This window comes from Exophiala mesophila (assembly GCF_000836275.1).
Source record: "Exophiala mesophila strain CBS 40295 unplaced genomic scaffold supercont1.2, whole genome shotgun sequence".
In the NCBI taxonomy this organism is placed as follows: Eukaryota; Fungi; Ascomycota; class Eurotiomycetes; order Chaetothyriales; family Herpotrichiellaceae; genus Exophiala; species Exophiala mesophila.
This window is the reverse complement of record NW_015622505.1, coordinates 3,039,836-3,060,140: the sequence shown is the minus strand read 5'-3', so window position 1 is coordinate 3,060,140 and position 20,305 is coordinate 3,039,836. Positions and strand designations below refer to the sequence as shown.

General features: G+C 48.3%; 3 protein-coding genes across 3 annotated transcripts; all 3 read right to left on the bottom strand.

Moving 5' to 3' along the window:
• Nucleotides 1-2,352: 2,352 nt before the first annotated feature.
• PV10_02888 (uncharacterized protein) lies at nt 2,353-3,514 on the bottom strand (the record flags this gene model as incomplete). Its single annotated transcript, XM_016367265.1, has 4 exons — nt 2,353-3,107; nt 3,167-3,253; nt 3,307-3,454; nt 3,509-3,514. The coding sequence occupies 4 exons, from the start codon at nt 3,512-3,514 to the stop codon at nt 2,353-2,355; spliced, it is 996 nt and encodes a 331-aa protein (XP_016226783.1).
• Nucleotides 3,515-13,593: 10,079 nt separating this feature from the next.
• Nucleotides 13,594-14,573, bottom strand: PV10_02887 (uncharacterized protein; the record flags this gene model as incomplete). The annotated part of the gene is made up of 2 exons (XM_016367264.1): nt 13,594-13,898; nt 13,949-14,573. 2 exons carry the CDS (start codon nt 14,571-14,573, stop codon nt 13,594-13,596), a joined length of 930 nt encoding a protein of 309 aa, XP_016226782.1.
• A 4,280-nt stretch (nt 14,574-18,853) lies between these two features.
• Nucleotides 18,854-19,746, bottom strand: PV10_02886 (uncharacterized protein). The gene is made up of 2 exons (XM_016367263.1): nt 19,282-19,746; nt 18,854-19,224 (listed from the first exon to the last, which is right to left on the bottom strand). Exons 1-2 carry the CDS (start codon nt 19,662-19,664, stop codon nt 18,858-18,860), a joined length of 750 nt encoding a protein of 249 aa, XP_016226781.1. The 5' UTR covers nt 19,665-19,746; the 3' UTR covers nt 18,854-18,857.
• Between the last annotated feature and the right edge of the window lie 559 nt (nt 19,747-20,305).

Here is a 20,305-nt window from a genome sequence, read left to right as displayed (position 1 = left end):
TAAATTAGCCCTCCAAGAAAGAGAGGTTTATCGAATTGGGTTTACGTGTGTCTTCATCCAGAGGCCAGCTAGGCGCAATGATCAATTTCTCCACAAGTCACGCGCAATAAGGCGTTCTGCCTCATCGTGCGAAAAGAATGCCATATACCCAAGATGTACTTGCACTATATGCAATGTCCGGCTCCAAACACACCTCAAGTTCTGATGGAGGAGCCGGGCTCGGTTTTCCCAGCCATCAAACTCACAAGAACAGTTGGGTCCTGTGAGTGGCTTTTGTCAGTTACTGCAATGTTCAATGTATCCCAGGGTTCCTTACAGCGTATATTTCCAGCTTTTCGATGTAAATCCTTCCATCAGTCTGCACCAGATCGTATGCCGCGACAGATCTTCCAATGACACTGCTTCCACCTACTTGGGGAACTGACCAGCCCCCCCGGACAATCACGTGAAGTCCATCGGCATCAGAGGTGTAAACTCCATCCACGAAATGCGTCATATGTGGCCACGCGGCTTGCACAAAGTCTCGTTGTTTACGAATTTCTGAAAGGGCACGTCAGATCTAGAAGCAATCATCATCAACGTTGCCCGACTTGCCTTTGCGCCCGAAGAACTGCGAGCTCCGGGAGAAGAGATACGCTCCGTTCTCTAGGAAGAGTTCAGACCATTCTTGACTTGCTTCGTCCGTTGGTTCGTCCAACAAGTCAAAGAAGGTATCCAGGAAGCTCAGAGTAGCTTCAGGTACGGTTGTCTCAGGCCACTCGATTGCAGGCGACATATTGTATATCAATTTCTATACAAATGTGATAGGGAGCCGAAGGATCTGGGCAAACAAATCTCTCGGTGAAAGACAACCAGTGGTGGAAAGCTAATATTACAGATTAGTTTGCCTTCGGCTTGTTCCAGCATAATGCATGCTTCTTACACCGGTTGCAAGAGTCATACGAGATAGCGTGTCTCATCCCTGGTACATGTTGAGTACCCCAGCATCCCCGACATACCCCGTAGCCGACAAAACCCCACACCCAACGATGATTTAGTGGATCTGCAACACTCGTGATCGGAGAGTGATGCATAACATTTCCGTCCTAAACGTACAGAATGTGTAGAGATTTGGTTCTTATACCTTGTCATGGAGCATGACCAGGCTATACGGAGAGTGGTCACCACTCTCATGCTTGCTTGTCGCACTGAGGGACGGACTTCGCATATCTACACAGGGGCATGGCTATGATTGAAAACACTGCACATGCTGCAAGAGCTGAGCTGCTGGGAACAGCCGTCGTCACGGGAGGAGGATCGGGTAAGATTCCTATGCCTATGATCGATTTCGATATCATGGATTCTGAGCCGTGACTGAATATTCCGCAGGAATAGGTCGAGTCGTAGCCCATCGCCTTGCGATTGCAGGTTGCACCAAGATCGCACTCTTGGATCTGCATCAGGCCGCAATGGACTCTGTACGATCGTGGATACTATCGGAAATGACGACGCAAGAGCTCAAGATCCTGACTTTAGTTTGCGATGTCACTGATGAATTGTCAGTGACAGCATCATTTAACAACATTCGGCAAGAGTTCAAACGACTGGACTACGCAATCAATTGCGCTGGTATCACATTACCTCCGAGTCCTACTGATGCATGTTCTACGTCTGACTTCGACCGTACGATGGCCGTTAATCTTCGCGGTCTATTTCTATGTGCCAGAGAAGAGCTGCGAATCATGAAAGCTCAGCCTGTGGACTCGGAAATTTATCCAGGAATTCCTACGCTTCGTGGGCAGCGGGGAGCAATCGTTAATATATCTTCGGGACTTGCGGTTGCTGCCATGTCGAATTCGCCGGCGTATTGCTCGTCGAAAGCTGGTGTTCTTGCGCTCACGCGCTCGGATGCGGTGGATTATTCTACTCAACGTATACGGGTGAATGCAGTACTCCCCGGCGCAATCGAAACCCCGATGACACATACGGTAGAAGCTATGCGTAGGGGAATTGAAGCCCACGCAGTTGATGTGATGACGCCGATGAGACGTTGGGGAAAGCCAGAAGAAATTGCCGATGCTTGTCTTTTCCTATGCAGTAACAAAGCAAGTTTTATTCAAGGAGTCTCTCTGCCTGTAGACGGTGGCTACACAGCAATTTAGTCCTAGCTATTCTGCAAGCAAATTCCCAGTACCAGCTATAGAACCAAAAAGCAAGAGGCCGACTGAGTTCAAGTTGGATAAGCTATTACTCGCGATTTCGACCAAAACCCTCGGTATATAACATTCAAGGCACTTTAGTACTTTAAAGTTGCAATGCAAAATATTAGTACGGAACTGAATTGATATCTTGTTATCAGTCCTCTGTTGGTAGTTATGTTCCTCGCACCGCGGCAACCTCCTGACCCGGATTCAATATATTCGGCAAAGGACCAAGCGAGGTAATTGCAGACGGATTTATTTGCTTATGACTTTTCGTGTAATGGTCCTTGATATGTTCAAACTCGGTGGTCTCCCGAAAGGCAGGGATATTCCAATACAAGTTTCTCATCCATTTGTGAATATTCGGATATCCAGATCGAATATCTCGAATATTACACTTGAAATGCTGGACATAAACTGGGTCAAAGCGGATGAGAGTAGTGTAGAGTTTGATATCGGTCTCAGTAATCATCTCGCCGAAATAGTACGGACCAGCTGACCCTGCCAGATCCTTTTCAGCCCGATCGAGCGATTCGAAAAGTTTTGTTACGCTCCGGGTATAGGCTTCTTGCGTTGAGGCGAAGCCAGCTTTGTATACGCCATTGTTTATATCTTCATAAATCCACTGATTGCAGGCCTCAATCAAGTCCAGTTGGTCTTTCGGTAAGAGATTGAGATTTCTAGACTTCGATGCCTCTGGTAAAAGCTCGTCAAACTCGGAATTCAGGATCCTCATGATTTCGGCGGATTCATTGTTGACAATGGTCTGAGTAGCTTTATCCCACAATAGAGGTACCGAAAATCGGCCCTGATAGTCTGAATTGATGGACAAGTATAGTTCCCGGATGTGGGTGAAAGTTGGATGTAATGGGTTTGGTGTTACATTCTCGCCTGGGAGATTCTCAGCGGAGGTGACGAACCGCCAGCCTAAAGAAGATATCAATATCTCTCTCTTTACTTCGTTTGCCTGAATCAAGAGGTCTGACCTTTCTCTCCCATGTGCCAGTGTACACAAGTCATTGAAACAATGTCTTCAAGGCCTTTCAGCTTTCTTACGATCAATGCTCGGTGGGCTGTGGGAACTTAGTCACTGTGGGATCAAGTCTCATATAATGAACACACACACCCCAAGGGCAAGCATAGCTGACGTAGAGATGATATCTGCCTTTTTCCGCCGGAAATCTGGAATTTGGGTCCTTAGATACAAAGTCGCGGAAGGTTGTCGCCTGTCTTTTGAACTCGCCAGACGCATCTATCAGGCCGATTTTTCGGTCCTAAAAAGGGGGTTTAGCAACACCTAAAAGCATCGAGAAAGCGGGAATACGAACCGACATGGCTAAGTATTATGTTGCTGATGTCCTCGAGGAAGACAACTCAGTGGATTAACAATTTCGAAAGTCGCAAAATATTATTCTGGGACGCTTGAGTCTTTGCTTGATTTAACATCTTTGAATCAGGTCATGTTAGTTTCACTCGCTTCCCGATTTTACCGATAGGAAGACCTCTTATGCAGTTGCCTTTCAGAACCATTGGCTGTCATAAAATGTTAATAACCCTAATACCGAGGCACCAATGATGAGCAATACACATGTCGAATGGTCATTACATCCATTCCACTGCCAATCCCGGACGAAAACGTCACCCTGATGGGACGAGATAGAGTTGTATCAGACACACTCCAATGAGACCTACACGGAGGGAGGAAGACTCAGAGATTGATTGCATATTTTGGAGGAGTACAGAGTACAGTTATGTCGTTGTCGATGACCTAGCCACAATCTCATCTAAAACCCTGAGCGACTTGCGCAAACTCTCAAAGTCTGCGCCACCAAGCTCTCCCTCGACTTCCAACTCTAATCTTCTCCCAGCAGCTCTGTCATACCCATGCTGGGCAATATCTGGAAATTCCGCATGCACCTCAACACCAGCAGCCTGCAATTTCTCGGCAGCAAATTTACTCAGGGCAGCTGGCACAGCTGAGTCGTTTTGGCCATGGACGATTACGACTGGAGAAAGGCCTTCCAGACGTCCGAAGGTCAATGGAAACAGCTTTCGGTGCTCGAAAGGAATTGCTTGCACGCCTTCTTTTGCAACCTTTTCACTCAGGCCCGGCACGCCAGTCATGTAATCGGGAAAAAGCGCGTCAATGTGAAGAGTTGAAATAATTTTCAGACGAGAGTCCTGTGCCGAATTCTCAGGATAAGCATAAGAGCTCAGTATAGGCTTGTCTCCGATCGTTCGCAGAACTTCTCTTATCTCGGAGGTGTCGAAGACCGGCAAATTGAAGATGTTGCTCCCTCTGGTGAGGTAGTGCTTGTTAATCATGTCCAGCATCCCGTAAAGGCAAAACGTCGCTGCAGGTTTCTTTTCTACAAGGACCGAGGACGTCAGGGCGAGGAAGCCACCTGCACTGGACCCTGCCATAAATACAGGACCTAAGGTCAACCCAATATGACTTGGTAGAACTTCTAGAACCCATTGGTAGGCGTCCACGGCGTCCTGGACTGAATCATGTGCTGTGGTCTCCGGTATCAGCCTGTAGTCGGGCGTGACGAAGATCCAACCTCGGTTGACACAGGCCTGCGCCAACCACTCTGGAAAGAACATGTAGCGGTCTCCGAAAACCTTCAAATTTCCAGTTATCAAATCTTGCCCTAGGCAGAGTGGGCAGGGCTTACCAAAAATCCTCCATGATAGTGTATCACAACCGGATGGGATGACGACGAACTGTCTGCAGGATACAGCACATCCAAGCTCAGTTCAAGACCTTGAACCTTTTTAAATGGGACCACCTTGTTTATGTACCCGGCGTAGCCCTCAATATCATTTGCCATTATGCCGAAGATAGTTCGCTGGCGAGCAGGAAAGCCCGGAAGTCAGAAGAAGAGTTGCAGAAATGTACGAAGCCTTTAAAGTGCACGTCAAGGTCACCCTACTATCGATATATTCGAGTGTTTGTCAGCCTCCTCTTCTGCAGTGTTCTAAAAAGATTCTCTTTGACCAGCCCATACAATCGGAATACTTGATACCCAGAAACGGTATCATTGAAACTTGGCTTGGAGATCTGTAGTGGCCCATAAAAAAACCCAAACTCCGATCACGGGATCGTGGATATTGCTAATCAGCTCCCCCGAGATCTCATCTGTGGAGGCTAGAGAACGCCAGACATGCGTCAGGGCGAGTACCGAGCGGAGTGAGGTTAAGGGCTCCTGCTATTTATGTCCGCGACCCCAGGGCACGTTAGCCCGCAGTGCAACCGGCTTCAACAAGGACGAGCAAGTGTTAAGTATCACTCGCCTTCAATTCGCCGATACTTGGCGAAACGGTCAACGACAAAGATGACTTCTAACAAACCCCAGGTGATCGGCACCGAAAATTTCGACCTGATATGGAAAGAAGGAGTCGATCCAAAAGAAGGGAAATACCCCGGGTTCCGCCCTAATCATGTCGAGACAGTTGATGGGATGACCATCATTCGCGATGTCGCTGTGCCAATGAGGGACGGTGTTAAGATCTACGTTGACATCTTCCGGCCGGAATCATCATCTACCGAAAACTTGCCCACTCTGATGACCTGGTCACCTTATGGTAAACACGGCTTGAAGAACTTTGACATGTTTCCAAATGCCGGCGTTCCTCCCGGTTCAGTATCGAAGTATACTGTTTGGGAAGGCTGTGATCCACTCTACTGGACAAAACGCGGTTTTGCCGTAGTTAATGGCGATTCTCGAGGATCCTGGGCATCGGAAGGCGATGTCGAAATCCTTAGCGGCCAGCTTGCTGTTGATGGTTACGATGTGATAGAATGGATTGCAACCCAACAATGGTCCAACGGCAAGGTGGGACTCTGTGGCGTATCCTATCTGGCCATTGTTCAGTGGCGTATTGCCCAACTTAATCCACCTCATCTCGGTTGCATCAATCCATGGGAAGGCTTCACAGATGTTTATCGAGATCATCTACACACTGGAGGTATTCCTGAAACAAAATTTGTCCACTTTACGGATTGGTCTTGCCAATTCTCGTATAACAGGACCGAGAACTACGCTGCAAACCACAAGGCACACGAAATGTTGGATGCATACCATGAGACAAAGAGGGCAGAGAATCTCCCTGCGATCACAGTTCCGGCTTACGTTGTGGCTGACTGGGGCGACTTTGGCCTACACACCAGAGGTTCTCTCAACGGCTTCACTTACATTAGTTCAAAAGACAAGTGGCTCGAGGTACATGCATCAAAGAAATGGGAATATTTCTACAGACCATCAAGCCTTGTAAAGCAGGAATTGTTTTATGCCAAATTTTTGAAAGGTGAATCGAACGAAGTCGAATCTTGGCCCAAGGTCCAAATTGAGATCCGGGACAAGGCCTACGAAGGTTTCTGGCGCGCGGAGCAAGAGTGGCCAATTAAACGGACAAGGTTCTGTCAAAAATATTTGCAAGCCGCCTTTGGACAGTTGACCGACGAGCTCTCCACGGGGATGTCGAGCGTCAGCTATGATGGTCTATCTAAAGTCGAAAATGCGCAGTTTGTCTACACATTTAACAAGGTTACCGAGGTCACTGGGAGTATGAGACTGAGACTCTGGGTCTCGACTGATCTTGGAGACGATCTAGATCTCTTCGTCCAGCTGGACAAGCTGGATAATTCGGGCAAAGTGCTTCCATTTGTCGCTTTTTCAATGTTTGATGATGGCCCACTTGGTCTTGGATGGATTCGCGCAAGCCATAGAGAACTTGACCGAGAGTTAACTCATCACAACAGACCCTGGTTAACACACAAACGCAAGTTACCACTGCGTCCTGGAGAAGTTGTTCCCGTGGATATCGAGATCGTGGCCACCTCAACACGGTTTTTCTCAGGGGAATCATTGAAAATCACCATTCAGGGCACAGATATCTTTCGCAATGAGAAGGTTCCACAAATGCTTCTCCATGAAGACTCAGCCAACAAAGGCAAGCATTTCATTCACACCGGAGGTGCTTTCGACAGTTACTTGGTCCTGCCGATCATTGACAGCTAGGAAGCTGAAGAGAGAACTATGTAGCAAGAAAAGACAGCCCACCGCAAGGACGCAAAGGTCTTGGTAGCATCATATGGCCATTACAAATTTGCAGCAACCATGAGACGTCTAATATTCTGGCGCAAGGCCACGATGGCAGGAGAAGCAGGACTAAAGCCCAATTCTCTCTCATATTTGACCTGTGATTGATATGATCTGGCGTCTTCCTCTCTGTTTAAAGCGGCTGAGGGGAACTTCCTTTTCGGAATCCAGAAATCCATTGTTCTTCATGTCATTATTGACCCCAAGTGTTTGCTTCATTTAAGTCTGCCAACTTCTTCTCATATCTGATCTTCTTCAGATCCTCTGGTGATTCTGTAATCACTCTGCATGCTTTGATGTCTTTGTGAGTAAGAATCTGCTCATAGATCTTTGCATAATCCGAAGCCCTCATCTTCCACTTGTTCTCTTCGCCATCACACTGGTCATTGTATTCGACACGATAGTCGAGGTAAGCTTCATTGAAGCGGACATTGGTTTTTTCCAGTTCGCGGCAAGCAACAGCTGACAGTGAGTAAAGAGCACCTTGCGAGATGCCCGTGATACCACCGATACCTTGCATACCAGCGCCGCCAGTTACCAGAGTCCAAGTAGCATTCGGGTCTGCCTTTTCAAGCAAATATGGGATCGTCGCGCGGTAGGCATCTTGGAGAAGATAATTAGATGTGCCGAACAATCCACTTTTCATACCACTTACAGAAGGCGCACTCGCTGTTAATTTTCATTGTGTCACGATAATAGCCCACGTCGACCTCGTATATAGGCGTTCGGGGGTTGAAGACTCCAACTAGGTATTGTAAGCCAAGTACTCCCTCGGTCAGAAAACCAAGAACTGTCGAGGACACACCTGACACATAGACATGCTGAAAAGAGGGCAGCTCGCCCTCCTTCACACGCTCGACCACTTTCGAGACACCATCTTCAGAGGTTATATCTGCTTCCACCGTGATGATCCCTTTCCTTGTTCCAACATGATGGTACAATTTCTCCGCAGCGGCTTTGTTGCGGACTACAGCGAGGACTTCTCGCTTCGTATTCAAAGCCGCAATGACGACGGAGACGCCAATATTGCCAGTCGCACCGACTACGAGGACTGTCTCCATTTCTCTTTCGTTCGAATTTAGACTATACAGGCTTTCAATGCCTCAATAGAGGAATCGGAACCGCCAGAGTTCTTGTACTGTGTTCCTGGGTAAATAAGTCCATTACATGTACCTCGGGTTATCTCCGGTCTGCACCCGCTGGGGTCGGTCTGGAACTAGAAGATGCCGACTCATGGAACTCGGCATGGTTTTTCCCGCGTCTGTAGGTTGGATTGGTAATTGTTCCACTACTCTGTGGCAGTCAGGTTAGGTCACAGCCTTGAGGGCCTCACCTGAGGCTACCTCTACACATAGGGTATATCCTAGTGCTGTATAGATACATCACTCGGCAAAACGAGCTTGACCGGCTACACCATTCGCCTGCTAAGCCTCGACGCTTCAATGATTATAGTGTCCCCGCTCGTGATGCCATTGAAAACAGGCTCTCGTCTTCTCAAACAGCTATTAAAGGATCAGAGATCGGTGAAACAATCCTATGGAAAATTTAGCCATGAGCTGATAGATCGCATGGAATGCTACCGACATCAAAGTCCCAAGTCTGAGCCAGATAATCAGACGCAGTGAGTTGAATTTCCTCGGATAAAAAGGAAGACATAAAAATATTGCTCTCGTTCCGTTCAATCGTTTTGGGTACTAAGGTAGGGTCGATGGCTTGCTGTTCGAGTTCTAGAACGAGATCAGCATCCAATATGTCATCAGGCAGCAACGCTGCTTTCTGGAATTGGTCATGAGGAGCTTGAGTTGATTGTTGAAAGCCAGAATCGCAGAACTGTTGCCTCAGAAGAGGAATTGCTGTTGTGGCACTGTACGAGATTTCTGCTAGTATCTCCAGAGCGGTGATAACGACCGAGAATAAACGTTTGAGATTCGAATAGTTTAAGTTGTCTGTAGAGTAGAGTTGAAAAAGAGACGAGCCTGTTCGGATCAACGCATTCACCATTTGGTCTGGGTACGGATCAAGTAGTAGGATACTGGCCGTGTCCTCTTCGGCATCATCGGTCTGGAGCGCGACATTGACAGCGTTGACAATACGAAGGCATGCACAGAGGCGAAGATCGTATGGCTTCTGGCTATTGTCCGCAAAAGTGTACGTTGCAGGCAGACTATCGGCTAGAATCAAACTGCCGACTTGAAAGTGGATGTTCAAGAGTGCTGATGTAGCCATTAGTATGCAACCACTGTTTCAAAGATCAAATGCTTACTGTAACTTAGCTGGGTCGAACGGTTTAGGAGCATGATATCTCGTTGACAGAATGACAGGAGCGTACCAAAAACTCGCTCGAACCGATTGCTCTCCGTCTGCACAGCGTCGATCGCGTTTTGAAGGGAAACATCCGAAAGCTGGTGGAACACGGCGTCCTGGACTTGGGTGATTGCTGACCATACTAGCGTTTTGAAAGCAAATGCGTGCTGGAGGATGAGAATGACAAGGGAATCTGAAAGCGGAGCGCGTAAATCAACGAGTGATTGAAACTCTCGCTCAAAAGTATCGGTGCGTTGCCTCACAGCAGACCAGACTTTTTTCTCGCCACTTCGACCGGGCAACAGAACGGAGGGTCTACAACGGGTTAAGGACCTTGTAGTATCAGAGATGATGCCGAACCAGTAAGCAATATCCGTCATGTACTTAACCTCAGCCTCGTCTCTGTCTGGACTTCGTTCTGTCACAGGGAAGGTTATCGAATTGAGTAGATCCACAATTGGATCTGGCGTCTGGATCTTGGTCAGGTGTCTAGAGCGTAGGTGGTTGTGGTGATTGAGGGCTGTTTCGAGGCACGGATCCTTGATGTCGTCGAGTTCCACATCTGGTGAGGATGGGGTGATCCCAAAAAGATATAATGCAAGGATGGACCTATATGTCGGCTTCGCCATAGCTGCATATATGTGCTGCCGGGCATCTCTCCACAGGTTTTTTGAAAGCTCCTTTTTCGTCGAGATGATCTTGTCCTGCTTCTCGGGATTTCGGGTACCCATTTTATCAGACAGAAGTAGCCAACGAACCGAATAAGCATACACAGCCGAATTCAAAGCAATATTAATGGCCGAATTAGAATGTTCGTTACCGTACGAGGAGTCCAGAGACGTGAAAATGCGCGAGATCAGAGTAGACGGATGCTAATATGGTCAGCTATAATCACTCCAACCATACTCCACAGCACCCACTGTTTTTGTTGACTGGAACGGGCAACAAGAACCCCCAATCCAGAGGCCAATGCGGGGCTCAAGCAGGGTTGTAAAGATGTTCCAGAGAGTTTCGTGGAGCAGAAGTGCCTGCTGTGATCTTGTGGCCCGATGCTGTGTCTCTGACAAGGGAAATATCGACGTTTCAACAGGTTTAGACGAGGTCGGGGCCTCTCGGCTGTTGTCAAGTTCATCGCTGAAGGCGTCAGGGGCCGCGCTCGACGGCTCTGTGACCGAGTGCTCTACTGGAGCGACTTCGCCTTTTGGTTTTGGTTTGTATCTTCTCTGATTCTGCGTGGAGGTGCAGGGAATCCCTTTTCGAGAACAATTGAAGCAAGGCCCTCCACCCTGCGAGCTTGCGTTGCAACCAAGTCGTGCACGTTTGCAAGCATCGCAACTCGAGTATCGCTTAAGTCTATTCATGGCGAAGTTATCAATGATCTCCGATAAGGCACTCGAACAGCGGGAGCGTGTTGCAATCCCTGATGGTGTGCGTGGTGATAGGAAGTCTCGAGGTGCCGCGCGGCCAGCGAGCGAGGGAAGTCTTGTTGTAGGGGAGTTCAGGGCGGCTCGGGGGGACAGTTTATGTAGATTCTAACCCAGGGACCAACCAACTTAGAGGGAGAGACGAGGGGGGCCCGGATGGTCCAGCCTGAACATGGGGAAGACCAACTCCACTTTCAACCACCACCAAGTGAGGTTCGTCCAGGGCCGAGGGGGCCCCGCGGTCCATCGGCCGGCCTGGCGGCTTTTCTTGAGATGGGAACTGGGAGATGACGTTGCCACCACAGCTCCAACTTCTGATGTGTATAGAGTCTCATTTACAACTAGGTCTATTCGCCCTACCGAATACTACCCATGTAATAGTCTCAATTCAAAAAATTCATGAATCATTCCCAAGGGTCCACAACCAACTTCACTCCGCTAACTCCTTCGTGGAGTTTATCGAGTCCAGTATTGATTCCATCTTTCAGCCCTCCGCAAACTTTCTCCACGGGATGCGCAACCACCCGGGATTCCGCCAGTGCTTGTGGAAACCACGTACTATAAATCCACTCCTCTAGGTGTGTTTTGTCTTCATCGAAGATGTCTGGCCACGATGCAAACTCCCGGAGGACACCTTCTGGCAGCTGTTCCGGGCCAAACGGAGGGAGTGTGGCGTAGACCTTTCCACCACCTTGTGCAGCAAGCACTTTGGCATTCAATGCAACGGTTTGCGGGAGGCCGATAGTATCAACCACATAGTCGTATGGACCATGATCTGTGAGGTCTTTGATCAATGAGCTCGGCTCCTGAAGGTGATCAACCACACGAATTGCGCCTAATCCCCCGACGAAATCGTTGTGCTTGGGTGAACTCGTAGTGACAACATCGTATCCAGCCTGGGTGACCCATTGAATAGCTAAACTACCAACGCTGGAGGTCCCACCATAGATCAAGATCCTTTTGTGTTGGGCGACAGCTGGACCTTTCAACGGAGGTCTATTCAGCCCTAGACGCACACCAAATAATCCAACAACAGTAGACAAGTTTGCAATTAGACTAACGGGTGTCGAGAGATCAACACCAGCTGGAATCTTGCTGGCTGTATCATCACCAGCGACAACATATCTTTGATATGCCCCATACTTCATTCCAGTCTGCGTGAACCTCTTCCGAACAGCCACTTTGTCCCCTACTTGAAACTTCGCAACTTCAGAGCCTATTGCCTCGACGGTTCCTCCATAAGACAGACCGAGAATGTTCGGGTACGGGACGGGAAGCAACGCCAACTTGGCAATCTTGGACTCGATTGGATTCAGTGAGATGAGTTCGTTCTTGACCAGAATTTCTTGTGGGCCAGGCGCGTACTTGTCGATTTCTTGGACTTCTAGGGGAGCTTTGGGAGCCGGGATTGTAGCAGCCAGGTTCGCCATTTTATGGGTCGCAATTGATCTAGAAATCTGATGTGGCTTCATCCAAAGCAAGGAGTGTGGGAATGACGCTTCAGTAGTAGGGACCTCAAAACATTTCGTCGCTTTCCTGCTTACCTTTCGACTCACATCAACTGTCCCAGCTTTATGTACGGTTTGCAACCCCTGTCAATCATGAACTCCGTTCCCGTGATCATGGCGAGGCTAAGTTCTGACACGATCTTCGGAACCGGTGCGACCAACTTCCGATGATCCACTTAGCTCATCAAGGGTCTTGGAGCAGTCCCAGAATCTATATCCTCGAAGATGTGCTATGAGTCAATGTGTTCTCCAACCGGGTCAATACTAGAGGAAAACGACGCTTCCCTGCGGCAGAGAACGTCGAAACACCTTCCACCAAAATGGATGAGAACAACCTGCTTACTCTCACATTCCTTGTCCGGAAGAAGGCCGGCATGACCTTTGAGGATTTCGTTGATTACTTGAACAATTACCACGGAGTTCTCTCGGCGGACCTGTTGGCCAAGTATGGCATCGTTGAATACACACAGGTAAGTAACCGAATCTGCACCATGTCTTGATTAGACTGACCAGTCTCTGGATCTTCAACAACGAAACCACAAGAGACTTAATCCGAGAATCTCACGATGAAAAGTTTGCACCATTCTCCGACTATGATGCTATTGCTCAAATCACCTTTTCCAAGATCGATCATTTTCTTGCATATGGCCAGGATCCATATTTTCTGGAGGTCATCATGCCGGATCATCTTAATTTTGTTGAGGTTGGACAGACAAGGTATGCGATAGCTTCAGAGATGTCGTGGGCCATGGATTTCTGATGAGTCTATGACACAGTATGACGCTGGGGAGAAGGAATTACATGGTCCGTGATGGCAAGTCATTGCGCCCTAATATACACAGGACTGAGCGGTAGTTACCTTTGTTTTCGGTCTATAGTGGCGATTTGCCAGCTCATTGCAAATCGCCAGGTGTGGACAAGTTACCATAAAGAATGAGGGATGGAACTTCTAAGTTCAAGTGCTCTCTCTTATAGTCAATCAATCTTTATCTTGGTATCTGACCCATGGAGATCACTCTTATCCAAACGCGATACATGGTAGAGGAGTTGGATGAACAGTCAGGCAATTTATCTATCTGAACAGCGTGGGTAATTGCTCTAGAGAGTGTTGACGACAAAAAGTCTCTAGGCTCTGAACCCTTACATCAGGGTATCTGTCGTTGTCGTAACCTCGTAACAAGGTTGAGCCGTTAATCGTGAAATAGTTGTAATGCAACCCAAGCCACTGCCCCACGTCATCAGGAAAGGCTTCTCTGGCCGAACTCATCTTCTCGTGGAGGTCTTGAATTGTACCCAAATTCTCAAGCGTGAACTTGGAACCATAGACATGTTCCAGAACACCCGCAATCTCCCTGAGCGACTTTCTGGCACCACGTACTGCGCACTGTGAGATCTTTGACCCTGTCCGAAGTGGAGGTACTACTAACCATTCAATACACCTGTCGCCTGCTGGTCGAGAATCACTTTTGCCGCAAATCTAGCAGTGTCTTGCATGGAGGTCATGTCCCATGGCTCGTCTCCAGTACCCCAGTATCGAATCTTTCTGGCTGTGACGTCCAGTGCTCCCATAAATGGAAACAAGACAGCCTCAAAAAAGCCACCGTTGAGGACATGAACAGCTGTGATTCGTCCCTGGCGCTCTCTCCTTGCCAAGTAGTCGTGGATCTCGAGTTGAGAATCCTTGAATGGAAAGTCACCATGCTTTAGACCTCTGTAGTCGAAAGAAAAGTCCGATGCAATATACCGTGGCACATTCTCAGCAATGCAAGAATCTATGAGGATCATTTGTCCATGTAGCATCAAATCTTCCGGTCCAAAGTAGCAGCACACACACACCGAGGCACCTTGAAGAGCACCCCCAAGTCTAGCCTTGTCATTGTATTCTGCTTCCACAACTGTGACGTTGGGATTTTGTGATACCAGACTCGGCACTTTTGTCTTGTCTCGGCAGATTCCTGTAATCTCGATGCCTTCGTGTTCCAGAAGGCTGGCGGTTATGAGTTGAGCCACTCGGCTAGTGAATCCAGCAACGACAACTCTATGACGTTCCATATCGCTATTGTTTTCATACTAGAGACTCGATTCGAACGCAATATAGGAAACCCGCTTTTTATACTGCACAAATATGGCGGGCTTGGCAAGGCTATCAGATAATCACGTGATCGGAGATGCTCTTCTTGTCAAGTTGTCCCTCCCTTCGAGCAGGTTGGTCATTTGTAAATTGAGAATGAAATTGAATGTGTGGTGATTCAATCCTCTTGCTAAATTACTCTATCGAACCACGGTGCATGACATCCAGAGATCGCAACAGTGATCAACCAGACGGGGGAAGATGGCCCTAGCTTTAGAATCAACGTTCACTCACCACACCTATGACAATGTCGAGTTACTCTCTGTGGGGGTAGAGTCTGCCAGCGCCAAAAAGTCAATGACAGGACAGTGGCCTTGTGTTGGAACTTATTATCGGCCCAAAGGACAGAGTCCAGAAATTGTCTTCATGCTTACACACTATTCTGCTGACTTCTCCAATCACTATTTGTCCGGTCCGCTAGCCTCGCGAGGCTTCGGTGTCCTCGGTTATGGTATTCGATTCAGAGCACTAGAAGAGAAATTTATTCTTGAAAAGGCTCTGGACGATATCGCCGCTGGGGTCCAATGGATCTCTGACAACACCAAAGCCAGAAAACTTGTCTTCATAGGAAATTCAGGAGGAGGGTCGCTAATGGCAGCATTCCAGGCCAAGGCTGAGAATGATTATTCTCTTAGAGGAGCTGACGCCTTTGTCTTCCTCAACGCTCACCCAGGGAGGGCTGACGCTATTACTATGTATCTTGACCCTTCTGTCATCGACGAGTCCGACCCAACTCATCGCGATCCATCGTTGGATATGTACAACCCGGTAAATGGACCACCTTATTCTCCTAAGTTCCAAACATCATACAGGCAGGCTCAGGTTGAGCGAAACCATCGTATTACTGCCTGGGGAAAGGCTGAACGCAAACGATTGAACAACGCCGGTATTTCTGATCGAATATTCTCGGTCGACCGAACCTTTGCAGATCTGCGATTCCTTGACCCTACCATCGACCCATCGGATCGAAAGATAAACCTCTGTTTCTACGGAGAACCCAAACAGGCAAACAATGGTCCAGGCCTTCTTGCTCGCGCCACCACAATAGAGACATGGATGTCAATGTGGAGTTTGCAAGAATCTAAAATCAGATTCAATCTCATCGCCACTGACTTCACCTTGCCAACCCTGGTCGTGCAAAGCACCGGCGACGTGGGAGTCTTTCCATCGGTCGCTAAAAGCATTTTCGACATGGTTGGCTCAAAGGAAAAAGAGCTTCATTTTGTAGCTGGCGAGCATTTCTTCGAAGATGGTCAAGAGAATCTAGAAGCAGTATCTGACCTGATAGCTGACTGGACACGAAAGACATTAAGTCTTTGAGGTAAATGTTATGGATCAATGCAGGTTGGATGACTGTTGAGCTTTATTACCTACGCAAATCAGGCGTATAGAATGTCCGTCCAACCCATATGGGGCCTAAAACCTCGCCCTCGTCATGACTGAGTAGAACCTTCAGTGCGAGAACTGCGAGTCCGTCAGCGTGTCTGTGCACCAAGAATCGGTTACTGAGAGGGTTGCGATCGGAATCACTCTAAATGGATGCTGGAAGAGCCTCTCATCAACTACAAAGTTTTGTACCCAGATAGCTTTAACACTATTCCCTCTTTTCTCTGGATTACTTCTTGATCACACTGAACTGATGTCATGATTATCACAGTGATGCTTTTACTTGCAAGGAAGATACCTATCACAAATAAATCGTTACTGTGGAAGCATCTGCCTAAATGTCTGTCTTTTGGCTTTCGGCCTCCTGAGTGGAATGACGATGCTTGGTTGCGAGCTTCTCAACCGGTGCATCAACGCGGAAGTTCATGGTCTGGTGCAAATCACCCAGGAAAAGGCACAAAATGCATGCCAGAATGCCAACAGCAATTGCGATGTAAAAGATGACTCTCAGAGAGTCAGCAAATGCCTGCTTGTATGCAGCGTCTCCAACCGTAATTATGGAAGACGTTACTCCGTCAACCTCTTCAACGGCAGTCATGTTTCCCGATGATAGAGCTGTAATAAAAGCCGGGAGGGAGCTTGGCGGAAGTCCAGCCTGTGCAGCCGCCTCGCCGACCTGTTTTGGTATTTGAATGGCGAGCCCCTCGTTGAAGGCGGCTGAAAAGATGGGCGTGAAGACAGCTATGGCAACCGCGCGTGCTGAGGTCGTAATAGCAGTAGCCGTGGCTAGAAGCTTATGAGGTACAGATAGCTGGACTCCAGCGACCACTAAAACCAGGGGACCACCAAAGCCGATACCAGCCAGAGCAGCTAAGGCCATTGATTGGAAGTCATCGTCCGGCTGAATTGACGCGAATGATCCGATGCCGGCGGTGAATATCACGAATCCAACGAATAATGGCACCCGAATGGATCTGGCTTTTGAGCTCCATGCGGCAAATAACATGCAGGTGATGAACGCAGAGATCCAGAAGGGTAGACCACGACACACCTGGAGGAAGGGGTCCGGTTCGAATAATGCTACTGTCCTGTTGACTGTTAGTTAAATAGCTTTCGGGTAGTACTGATGGAAACTTACATGACTGGGAAGAAAATAATGAAGGAAAAAATAACAATACCTTCAAGGAAAAGGAGGGCCACGCACAGCGCAAAGGTTCGGCCTTGGGTTTTACCTCCACGGAACAAGTCGTGATGCATAATTCCAGTCTTGGTTCCCAGCCACTCATACAATCCAAACGCGATGAGAATGAGTCCGCCGAGGATAAGGGGAACCAGAGTTTTCGCACTTGTCCAAGTATAGAGGCCTCCACCAAGGTTCAGCCCTACGATGAACAAGGTAAGGCCGGATGTAAGAAGACCATTCCCCAGTAGATCAAGCTTGCCCAGCTTCTGCCATATGGTGATTTCAGTAAACAAGTGTCGTTGGGGAGGATTGTAGCCGAAGAACAAAGCAGCCACAGTCGTGCCCCAAAGGGCGAATTGGAACCAATAAAAGTTTCGCCATCCCTGCTGCTCGTTTTGTTGCACCATATACCCGATGATCATAGGTCCTGAGATACCGGCAAGAAGAGCTGCGCTATTACAGAAACCTTGAGCCATCGGGCGCCATTTCCTGGGAAGAATTTCGCTGGGTACCGCGTAAGCAAGAGGCACGACAGCAAATCCGACCCCGATCAGGGTTTGGGCTGCAATTAGTCGACCGATTGACCTCGACCCGGGTGCGATTGCGCATCCAATAAATGCGACTCCGCAGCAGCCAACTAATATCGCCTTGCGAGCCCGAAAGGTATCCGAAGTCAAAGAGATCATTGGTCCCAACACAGCTTGGACAAGAGACAACGCGTTTGGAATCCAAGTCTGACTCCGGGTTGCATTGAGATCTCGGCCAATGAAGGTAAGCTGGAAGAGAGTGAGCCTTCTATATTGACGAAAGGCGAGCAGAAGAAACGTACCACCGCGGGAGGTGCTTGCAATGCAATTACCATTGCATAGTTGAGAAGGAACATGGCTGCAAGGGCGATGTACGTCCTCGCATGCAGTTCTGGCTCCTCTTCTTCGTCGAGATAGACAACATCTCCATCCATACTAGTCTCGACATCTATCTCAGCATTTTGATGATCAGATGCATCCTCAATCTCGTCCTTGGTATTCAAAAACTTCTCAGGGGTGGGAAGGGGGTTTGTTACGAGGTCAGCGTTCCCTGCCATGTTGAACTTGCAGTAACCTTGGGCAAGAATGTGTGCTGGCAAGTGATGTGATAGATTCCCCATCAGCACTGTGGCCTTTTATATCTCGAAGATGATCGTGGTTCACCAACAGTCCCCTATGGTATTTTCGGCTCCCTAAACCGTTGTTTCCCCAGATTTCTCCGCAAAATTAAGACTGAGGTCCCGACTTCATTGTAAGCTACTGGTAGCAGCCCTCTCCCGTCCACGTGCTCGGTCAAAGTCACATGATGTGTCCCTTGCTTATCCTCTGCGTGCATCAAGCAGGCTAGATATTGCCTGGGCAAAGGATCAAGATAGTCTGGTCTTTGCAATAGGGGTGGGGGAACAGTATAGCCGTCTGAATATTGCCAGTCACTATGCACGTCTATGATTAAAAGCACGATCGAATTGTTCAATTGATATTACACGCTGCCGTTGATCTAGATGTGACAGCACTCGTTCCACGCTTGATAAAAAAATCACCATTCGTAGAACTTAGATGCGACGAATCATTGATACATAATGAATGTTTTTATTTTGTGAATAGTGGACTCAATAGACTTCTTGCGCACCGGTCTGGCGCATCAAGTTCAGGTCCGGTTTCAAACCGCGCTCTGCAGCCTCAGGTTCCTGTTCAGCGGTAGCGTCGTGGATGCGCTGAAGTGCCCGTTTCACTTCTGGCTTGTCGAACATTGTCTTCGTCCAGCGTTCCAACAGCGGATAATCTGCCAGAGATAGACCGATATATGCGCTTGAGCGCATCCATGGAATATAATGAATGTCGGCTGTAGTAAACTTGCCGGGGAGGATGGTGTCCCCCCCACTTCGTTTCAGCTGTGCTTCGACGACTCCATAGACACGGTAGACTTGTTTGATGTACCGTGCCGCAGCATCATCGTTCTTGGGTTGGTGGTAGTATCTAACAATCGTCAGAGGACATGGAAAATCAGGGTTGACGCAACGTTTGGGGACTGACTTGAACCATACTACTTGGCCTGTGAAAGGGCCAAGTGTCGTCACCAAGAGATATTCCCAGGCTTCAAGGTCCGCTTTAGCTTGCTCACTACTGTCCACCGCGCCAAGGAGATTTTTGCTGTCATACTGACGCTTCAGGTAATTCAGAATCGCACCGCTCTCCCAGGACGTTACATTCGTGTTCGGATCCTCTAAAGCAGGTACTCGCCCATTTGGGTTTATTTTGATAAAATCTGACCCTTTAACACCTTTCCTGTCTCCATCGTTAAACTCCCATATCTTCACTATGTAGGGAATCTGTAAAATCTCAAGCGCTATTGCGACCTTGACAGGATTAGGGGCAGTGGGATGGGCATGTAGCAGAAGGGGCTTTAGTGAAGTCATGCTGGTCGGTCTTGACGAGGATGTCGTACGTTCTCAAGAAAACAAGACGTGGTTGATAGAGCATGAAAGCGAGCCCCAAAACTTTGCGGTGCATGAAGATATGTTCTCCGGCGAGAGTTCCCAGGCTTTAACGTGATACAAACCTTGTCATCACTTTGAAGGAAGCTGAAAGTGCCGATCACATGACATCACTATCAATTGACTTCGACCCTTGCAGAGCGTTCGCTGTAACAAGACGATGGGTGACCTTCGGGGTTCGTCGCACATAGAGTTTTGGAGATTTTAGTGAATCTAGCAGGAGGGACGTCATATTGACCTGAAATGTATCTCCGAGGAGGAATGAAGCCCCGGTATACCCTTTAGAAACAGCATTTTTCACGTGGAATCATCCAGCCACAACTTTCCAGCGGTTGAGTGTAAGATTATCTCCGGCCACGTGACCTGGTAGCTTGTAGACATCCTAAGGTGTCCTGGGGAGATGCTCTGTCTCATGTATACCTCGAACAAACCCTAGTGCTTATCGAGGCACTTTCGGCCTGGTTGCCGCTTTGTGCATAATTTCTCTCGACGCTCGATGTTCGATTAGATTATTGACGATTTCTAGGGCAACTTCTCCTCGATCCTTGGCGGCCGGGATGCCT